General features: G+C 42.8%; 1 protein-coding gene across 1 annotated transcript; it reads right to left on the reverse strand.

The window, feature by feature from the left end:
* Positions 1–8591: 8591 nt before the first annotated feature.
* On the reverse strand, positions 8592–9770 carry LOC140862332 (uncharacterized). Its single transcript, XM_073265345.1, has 3 exons — positions 9545–9770; positions 9429–9493; positions 8592–9323 (listed from the first exon to the last, which is right to left on the reverse strand). Exons 1-3 carry the CDS (start codon positions 9768–9770, stop codon positions 8592–8594), a joined length of 1023 nt encoding a protein of 340 aa, XP_073121446.1.
* Between the last annotated feature and the right edge of the window lie 227 nt (positions 9771–9997).

A 9997-nucleotide genomic window follows, 5' to 3' on the forward strand; every position in this document is an offset into this window, starting at 1 on the left:
TGAATTCGCAGCAGGGGAGTGCCCTAGTTGCGGGATAGTCGCCATCAGTGGGCTGACGATGGACGCAGGTATAGCTATGGTCTTCTTAAATTATTTAGGAGTATGCAATAGCTTAGTTAAGGCTTTTAGCGCTTATTGAATGATGCATGGGTATTTACATTATAGACTTGATGATAGGCTTGGAACCTAAAGTGGGACTGCCTTAGAAAGGTACGTAAGTACTGACTGAGATTGCCAGCGGATATACATGCTTATATGTTGCATTTATGTGTTTGCATGTTAATATTGTTATGCGGCATGTGCATATCATCTTGTGCCTATACATCTGTATATCTTTCGAGATGAGCCAATTGGGGTTTCTTAGCCCTGTTAGGACGTTTGATATCGAGTACCCTTAGGTACTGATACCTCGAGGACTCCGTGGTCCGCGTCTGGGATTCGGGGATGAGTTGTCGCACAAAGTGGTTAGCTACCCCGATGTGACGAGCTTATATCCCAGGCGCCAGTTTGAGCAATTTGTATACAGTTATCCCAGATATGGATACCCGGTCATTTGCATGCATCATATTTGTATGTTTATCCGTGCTTTCGTATTGAGCTTTGAGCTCACGTCCAGTATTTTTTGTGTATCTGGATACCCTATTCGATGGGGCAGGTATAGGTGCAGGATTGAGCACCAGGAGCTTGGAGTAGCCAGTGACCTTGAAGACAGCAAGATTAGCTGTAGGTTTTATTTAAAGTAATTCGATTGGGTTGTATAAATCGAGTTTGATTAGCCGGTTGTATTCTGCCGGTCTACTTGTATTTAGTCTTCCGCAGCAATTTGATTTAATGCATGCTTAATTATGCTCTTAACTCTGGTTAGGTAGTGGATCCGGGTCGGGTCGCTACATTTATGGTATCAGAGCACTGCATGCAAGGGACATAGGAAATTGATAATAAGACTTCTTGATTATCCTTGTAGGATTGATTGAGGCTAGCGAAAAAAGATTTGGTTCTTCATTGCCATGGTTTGCGGCAGAAGTTTTTACTATAAGGAATGCAACAGTGATGAGAACACCAGTAGTAGCATATCGATAGATAGACTGACTTCTGTGGACGGTTCATCATTCGATGCATTGGGATGTTGATCGAAGAACATATGGATTCCAGCCAGGGAAGACTGGAAGAGAAGATCGGTTATATCGCGTCAGATACCTCTGAGGGCTTTTTGGAACAAATGGTGTTTAGTAATCCATTTGGTTCCATTCCTTGAAGATTCTCCACTCGTAGTTGGAGAGATTGTCAGATAGACCTTCACCAGAGAATGCCTCGAGTGCCTAAAACATGACAGGTTTCGAGAGTGAGGTCTTTAACCTCGTGCAGAACATGGTTTTGTCGGTATGCTTGTATCGATGCTTTTGGTAGGCATACGGAATACTTCATGTTCAAAAGCATGATTTAGATACAAGAAGAATGCTGATGGTAGATCGTGAGCAGAATAAGTCGACTGACATGCACTGACGCAGAGCATAGCTGGTTAGCTATCACATGTCATTTCTCCGGAGTTCTTCGCTGGAGGACATGTAGAGAGACTTGGACGGAAGTATGCTTGTATCGATGCGTGTGTCGATTGGAAGCTTCGTGCTCAAGGAGTGAAGACAAGTTCAACGATTTTAAATACTGTATTGATGTATTTGTAAACAGTATTTCAGTTGTAATGAATCATCAGAGTTTGGTTGTATCAGTTCAAGTTCTTGGATGTACATTTTGTTGTATTTTGAAAACTGTATGTATTACATGGGATTGTAATAAACGAAATTGTACATAACTTGAAGTAATGATACATGTTTTACTTATTCAAAGATTCGTGTTTGATTACAAGTAATTTTACTAAGTTTGGCTTGGAATTAGTTGACTAATCAACTAGGATAGCTCATGGATTTTGAGTAAGTCAACGGTAATGGATTGACATGGGGTTAGTCTAGGTGTCTTCCTAAGGCTGACCTAATTAGTCGTTTGACTGAGTTAGTGCCATTGATGAGGTAATTCATCTGGGAGCATGGAAATATCGATCTTGTTTGGAAATTTTGAGTTTTTGTTCTAAGTTGTTTTCTTAGGACAGTAGTCTGATTGACCTGCATAGGTTGAGACTTCGTGATGATGGGATTTCATCGGCATACCAAGTTGGGTATATGCCGAGAGTTGTGGACTAGGACCATGACTAGACATGATGGAGCGCGACCCTATGCCAGTGTTACTCTGTGAGTCTTTCGTACTTTGGAGAATGCCTGGAAGCCTTCGTGCTTCAGGATTTGGCGGTGGGAAGGCTATTTAGTCTAGTGTTTTGGTAACAGTCACGACGGGGTATGACATTGGATTGGATGCCTGGTTAGGTGTCAGCGGTTTAGATATCGTCTGACTGTCTTCAGAGATATTGGTTTGCAATTTTGTCACAAGGACCAGTCTCGGAGGGATTTTCCTTGACGAGTACGTACTCTGACAAATAGTTTTGGTCTATTGGATACTGCTAGACTAGTGGATCTAGTCGGGATTTGGATGCTTTTGTGATAGGGGCTATCTAGGAGTTTTGGTTTGTGAAATTCCTGAAACATTTGACTCGGAGATGAGTAGTTTTTAGCATTAATGGTTTCCTTCAGTAATAGATTATATCCGATGCTAAGGATTGTACATGACTATTTGAGGCGTGAGGATAGCGTGATTTATGCCAGTGTACACTTGGTGGTGATTTTAGGTGGGACACCGCGGCAAATAACCTCAGTCTCGATTTGTTGCAGTCTTAGCAAAAGATATAGTTATCAGGAGCAAGTTTCGCGACAGTTGGTAGTGAGTCAGTATCGATGCAAGATTGGTACTGGAGACTACTAATAGCTATTGTCTGACTTTGTCAGAGATAGGTGAGTTGAATCAGCTGTGATTCTTTTGATTCCAAGTATTTGGGATATGCGGACGTATGGCCGTGAGATCATGATTATTGATCGAGCCATGTGAGATTTCAAATTACCAAGACCTGGCGGATGGTTGCCATAATTTGGTTGGTACTGACAAGTTGTGTGATAGTCACAACTTATCAACAAGGTCGATTGGTTGAGCAGATCAGTAATTAAGATATCATGAACCGAGAGATACTTGGGACGATACTATAAGCCGTCGTGCTTATGAGTTTGGATCCTTTAAGTAAATGTCTCGGAATAGTAAGAGAATTATTTGCATTCAGGATTCTCGGGTGGTTGAGATTTTCGGAGTGCAGTCGTTTGGACTTTCAAGTTCGATAAATCACGGGAGGTGATTACATGTTTTGACTTTGGTAAGTCATGGCTAGTTCGATAACTCGGGTAAAGTTATCAATGGTAAGAGAAGACATAATTGATCTAAACATTGCTTGGTATTAGCAATGGTTGACCCAGTTTTGGAAATAGAATTATTCCATGCTATTGGATTACAGTTTTGGGAACTGTTAGCCGAATACTTGTTTAGGCATTTCCAGCAGTTTTCTCGGAGGATTTTCGTTAAATTGTGATTCGACGAGTTTTGCGGAATTCAATGAGCATTAGCAGGCCGATATCAGTTGTTTGTTCGTGGGATGATACGACAGCTGAGACTGTGTTCAGAGTCTAGTGAGATTGTTGTCGGTGATTTCCCAGTACGTTCTGATGTGCTATGCCAATGAGGTGTTGGGATCAACCGAGATCTATCGGGTAAATTCGTTGGTTTACCGCATGTGTCATGGATTGCGCGAAGGGTTGAGGTGAACTAGTTTTGTTCATCTTGGTAGCAAGTCAAGTGTGACTTGGGATTGTTATCTATGGTTGGATAACCAGTGTTGCGAATTCAATTGATATCTCGAGTGACGAGATAGTGGTGATCTTTAATCTAGACTACTAATGTTGTAGATGTTGCGGTCCCATCTATGTGTTCAGCATTATAGCGGTGACATTCTTTGAGAATATTAGTCAGCATCGAAGAAAATAAGTACGGAATATAAGTCTGTCGATGCTAGGAACTTTCGGGATTGGTTGTATCTGGTCTTCTCGTTAGTACGAACTGATTCTAGCAAGAGGGATAGTCGGTATCAAGTGGTATACTTGACGAGGAACTATCACTGCTATGGTTCGTAGGAACAGTGGGTATTCGAAGAGTAGTCGAGAGCACTCTATTGATCGTAAGGCTCGGTTATACATCCAAAAGATCGTTCTACTTCGTGGATGCCGGTGAGCATTGTCAGCGATCGAGACCCAGGTTTACTTCCATATTCTGGGGGAGTGTCCAGCGTGCTACGAGAACTGCTTTCAGTTTAAATACTGAATATCATCCAGAGATAGATGGTCAGATGGAGAGCGCTATCCATACCTTGGAGGACATGTTTTGGGCGTGTACTATGGATTTTTGGTTCAGTTTAGCCAGATCAGTTGTCATTGATTAAGTTCGCGTACAACAATAGGTACCATCGTAGCATTGGGAGGACACCTGTTGAGGCATTGTACGGACGACTTGTCATACTCCATTCTTCTAGAAAGAAGTGGGGGAGACAGTATTTCTGAGAATGTCACTTTTTCGTAAGACTCTCAGATTTAGTCTTAAAGGCAAGTTGTCTCCCAGGTTTATCGGTCCGTTTGAGATCTTGGAGAACATTGGCGATTTTGCTTATCGACTAGCTTTGCCACCGTATCTTTCCAGTATTCACGACGTGTTCCACGTATCACTGTTGCGACGGTATGAGGCGGACGAGTTTCATATACTACAGCGGTCTGAGGTTCAAGTGAGCAAGGATTTGACCTATGCTGAGAAACCTATTCGTATCCTGGATTATAAGGATAAGGTTTTACGGAACAAATTCATTCCTTTGGTGTTAGTTCAGTGGCAGCGCCAAGGCACTAAGGAAGCTACTTGGGAGCTTGAATAAAGGATGCGTGAAGACCATACTGAGCTGTATTCGGTTGTAATGTTTGATTTGAATAAGGAATGTTTCTGTACCTTGTATTTCATTCGGTACTTAAGATCTATTTTCGAGGATGAAATATCTTAAGTGGGGGAGAATGTAGTACCCTATAATCGAAATTGGTAATTAAGAGATTAATTATGTTAATTAAACCAATTTGGTATCTGAAGGATCGGAAGCTTCGAAGGTGAGATCGGAAGCTCCGATCAGGATCGGAAGCTCCGATGCAGGATCGGAAGCTCCGATCGATATTACGTCATGCATGACGTGTGGCAGGATCGGAAGCTCCGATCGGGATCGGAAGCTCCGATCGCCCTATCCGAAGTCAACCGGTGAGATTTTGACTTGTGGCAGATAAGGATGTTCGGAAGCTCCGATGGCAGGATCGGACGTTCCGATCAAGGATCGGAAGTTCCGATCGAGGATCGGAGGTTCCGATCGATGCCTATAAATATAAGGTCCGAGGCATTCATTTCTTGCCAATTCCGAGTTCCTTTCCTTCGCCCTCGTGGCTCTATTTTAGGGCTTTGGGTACTCTTATTTTAGAGTTGGAGTAGGGAACATATTTTAGTATAGTCAGATAGTGTCTGACATAGTAGCGGAGCAGCGCTCGTGTTGTAGAGCCGTGTTCGAAGCTGTGAATTCGCAACATGGGAGTGCCCTAGTTGCGGGATAGTCGCCATCAGTGGGCTGATGACGGACGCAGGTATAGCTATGGTCTCCTTAAATTATTTAGGAGTATGCAATAGCTTAGTTAAGGCTTTTAGCGCTTATTGAATGATGCATGGGTATTTACATTATAGACTTGATGATAGGCTTGGAACCTAGAGTGGGACTACTAGGACTTCCTTAGAAAGGTACGTAAGTACTGACTGAGATTGCCAGCGGATATACATGCTTATATGTTGCATTTATGTGTTTGCATGTTATTATTGTTATGCGGCATGTGCATATCATCTTGTGCCTGTACATCTGTATATCTTTCGAGATGAGCCAGTTAGGGTTGCTAGCCATGTTAGGACGTTTGATATCGAGTACCCTTAGGTACTGATACCTCGAGGACTCCGCGGTCCGCGTCTGGGATTCGGGAATGAGTGGTCGCACACAGTGGTTAGCTACCCCGATGTGACGAGCTTATATCCCAGGCGCCAGTTTGAGCAATTTGTATACAGTTATCCCAGATATGGATACCCGGTCATTTGCATGCATCATATTTGTATGTTTATCCGTGCTTTCGTATTGAGCTTAGAGCTCACGTCCAGTATTTTCTGTGTATCTGGATACCCTATTCGATGGGCAGGTATTGGTGCAGGATTGAGAACCAGGAGCCTAGAGTAGCCAGTGACCTTGAAGACAGCAAGATTAGCTGTAGGTTTTATTTAAAGTAATTCGATTGGGTTGTATAAATCGAGTTTAATTAGCCAGTTGTATTCTGCCGTTCTACTTGTATTTAGTCTTCCGCAGCAATTTGATTTAATGAATGCTTAATTATGCTCTTAACTCTGGTTAGGTAGTGGATCCGGGTCGGGTCGCTACACAACCTACGGTTTCTCATATCCAATCAAGAGTTAAATTTTTTCAAAAATCCATTTTTCAACTATCTCGTCATAGGCTAACAATTTTATCCTCAACTCATGCACACAAAACACTCATGAAACAATTTACGAACTATATGCAAGTACGCAACAAACACAATGCAAAACAAACAACAAAACACTGAATGCACCCCCCACACTTAAACGAAGCATTGCCCTCAATGCTCGAGAACTAAACTAAACAACTAACAACACAAAAGAAAGTGAATGCAATGCACTAAAAAGATAAAAAGAAAGCTCCCCAGGCTTATGGATTGGCGTCCGCCCCATCCTCATCATGCTCTGGTGGTGGCACTGGGTCGACCCATGGAAACTCAAAAGGTGGCGGGAAAGGAACAGCTGGTGGGAGCGTGGTGGGATCAATCCCTAGTCTCTCGGAGATGCCACGAGAAATGTAATCTATAACCTGAAAATTTGCAGCTGTGGCCGCATTGAACATGTTTTGGTGCTGAGTGAAAGCGGCCATCTCTTGAACAGTAACAGCAGTAGGGCGGCGTGGAGGTGGAATAGGAAGCACCGGCTCGTGCACCACCACAAATTGCTCATCCACCAGAAATAGGCTCCGCCTATAAGCCCTTTTGGCATCAACAGTTGCTTGGTCAATGGGTCGCATCGGCTGCAACCATTCCTCGTGTGCTCTAGCTTGCACACCAGCTCGCATGCATAACTGTGTAATGATCATGGGAAAGAAAAAACCGGATGTCTTAGAAGTGATCGACTGTCGTATCTGATCATGAATAACTCGACCCACATTGACTGGGAATCCAACATCAAGAGCGTATAGCAACACAGCACACTCAACATGAACTTCACTCTTGTGTGAGATTGACATTAGATGGCGGCAGAGGAATGCATACCAGGTGGCTGGATTCACAAAAAGATATTTCTCTTTGAAGCAGTTGTAAGTAACCGGATCCAACCAAGCAGCCCCGGTAAAGCACAGCTGAGTAAGGATCTCGTGGACATCCGGGGCAATCATTGCGCTTTGGAATATGCTGTCATCGATATCTGGTGTCTCTAGCATGGCATTCAACTCAGAAGCTGCATAGGAAACCAAAGTGCCCCGGACAAAGGCCTTGCCATCCGTCCGCTCCGCAGCATTGGCGTAGAACTCCCTAACAAGAGGGATTATGGCTGGAGCGGGTTGCATACAGAACGTTCCCCACCCACGTGCCAAGACTTGAACCGCCACTTCGTTTACATTCGCGTCTAGATCAAAACCCCTCTCAGTAATAGGGGAGCGATGGGTCTTGGCGTGGTCGTAGCGATCCTGGGCTTCTTGATTGACAAAACGGCCGCCTAAGTTTAAGGATGCGGTTGTAGCTCGTGTACCTTGGCGAGAAGATTCGCCTCTCTCTGTAGTGCGTTTTGGACCCATGAGCACCCAAAAATTTTTGCAAGAATTAGTAATATTGGCAATTCGTCAAACACCTTGTGTGCACTTCAAAATGTGGTGTTCCTTGTGGATTGTGATGGTATATAGGTGTAGAGGATATTGAGATGATGATCCTATGCCTTTCAATAATTCCTGCCAAAGATTGATAACAATTTGTGATGATTTTTGAATTTTCGAAATTTAAGGGAGAAAGGGTTCTAAAGGGGCCGAGCAAACTTGAAGGGTAAGTGGGGGAAAAATAAGAAAAAACGCACAACTATAAAGTATAACTGGCGCGCGCTCGATCCGGGAAAAATACCCAATCGAGCGTGCCTAAATAAAATGCAAGGCAGTGAGTTTGTGAAATCCGCGCGCTCGATCCTGTGAATTTCGGATCGAGCGCGCCTTAAAAAAACTTTGGGCAGAAAACTCACGATTTCTGAGTGCTCGATCCGATAAAATGCTAGAATCGAGCGCTCCCTACTTCAGAAGTTACTGTTTTAATTTTCCAAACATTTTCCGAGAAACAAAATTCAACAAAGCAAAAATAAAAACAAAATTCAACAAAACAAAACAAAACAAAAGAAGCAAAACAAACACTAAAAAGGAATAGAAATACTGGGTTGCCTCCCAGTCAGCGCCTTTGTTTACGATCGTTGGCTCGACTGAATGTTGCAGTTCCTCAGGGTGGTTTAAATCTAGTTCCTTTGTCCACCTTCACCCATTTAAAAAATTTTCCAGAAAATTTGGTCCCAAGCATTTGCTGTGTCAATTTCTTGGAGGTGCTAGCTCCTTGACCCCGTTTCTCTTTTCTCATGGGCATCCTTTTCGCTTTATCAGGAGGATATTTTGTCTCGGCTTTAGGTACCTGCATATCAGAGACAAAAATTTTAGCAGTGGAGATTTCAGCAGGCGTTACAAGAATATTAACAACACTTTCACGGGCAGGAATTTTCAGGGTATCAAAAATATCAAATTTAGCAATTTTTCCATTGAATTCCATCGTGAGAGTACCGTTATCAACATCTATTATAGACTTAGAAGTTTTCAAAAATGGTCTTCCTAACAAAATAGGACTATTGAATTCATTACTTTTCATGTCAAGAACATAGAAATCAGCAGGAAAAACCAAATCACCAACTTCTACTAAAACATCTTCTAACAAACCTCTAGGAACAATAGTAGATCGATCAGCCATCTGTATAACAATAGCAGTTTCATTCAAAGGTCCTAGTTTTAAGGAAGCATAAACAGAGTATGGCATGACGTTAATAGATGCTCCTAAATCTAGCATGGCCGTATCAAGCTGAACACCTCCTATTTTACATGGAATCGAGAACATACCTGGGTCCTTGCATTTTGTAGGTACCTTTCTTTGAATAACGGCAGAGACTTGTTCTCCCAATTCAACTTTCTTACAACCCTTCAATTTTTGTTTTCATTTCGCAGTACATAATTCTTTTAAAAATTTAGTATAGCGAGATACTTGCTTAATAGCATCGAATAGTGGAATGTTTACCTCGCATCTACGAAAAGTTTCATAGAGCTCCTTAATCCCCTCATTTTTCCTAGAGTCCTTTAAAGCTAAGGGAAAAGGGGCTACAGGTTTATACTCAAAAAAAGGAGGGAACTTACCTCTCGGTGCTTCTTTAGGAATGGGCTCACTCTCCTCCACCTTAGCTTCTTTGTCCCCTTCAATCTCTACCGGTTCTTTGACCAATCCATCTTGAATCTGCAGCTCCTTTCCACTCCTCAAGGTAATAGCACTCACGTTCTCCTTCGGATTCACCACTGTTTGTGAAGGCAAACGACTGGAATTTTGTGCTTCCAACTTGCTAATTGCTGCAGCGAGCTGCCCCATTTGGGTATTTAAGTTTTGGATGCTCGTCCGGGTGTCCTGTTGAAAAGCCAAAGTATTAGTGGCAAGATTCTGAACTATGTTTTCAAGAGACTCACCTGGCGTAGGAATCTGAGGGCGTTGTGGTGGAGGGTACGGCGGCCTATAAGATTGATTGTGCTATGGTGCTTGAGGTCCAGGTGGATTCGCTTGTGGATTTCCGTATCTGAGGTTTGGATGATCCCTCCAAC

Source organism: Henckelia pumila, chromosome 4 (assembly GCF_033568475.1).
Source record: "Henckelia pumila isolate YLH828 chromosome 4, ASM3356847v2, whole genome shotgun sequence".
NCBI lineage: Eukaryota > Viridiplantae > Streptophyta > Magnoliopsida > Lamiales > Gesneriaceae > Henckelia > Henckelia pumila.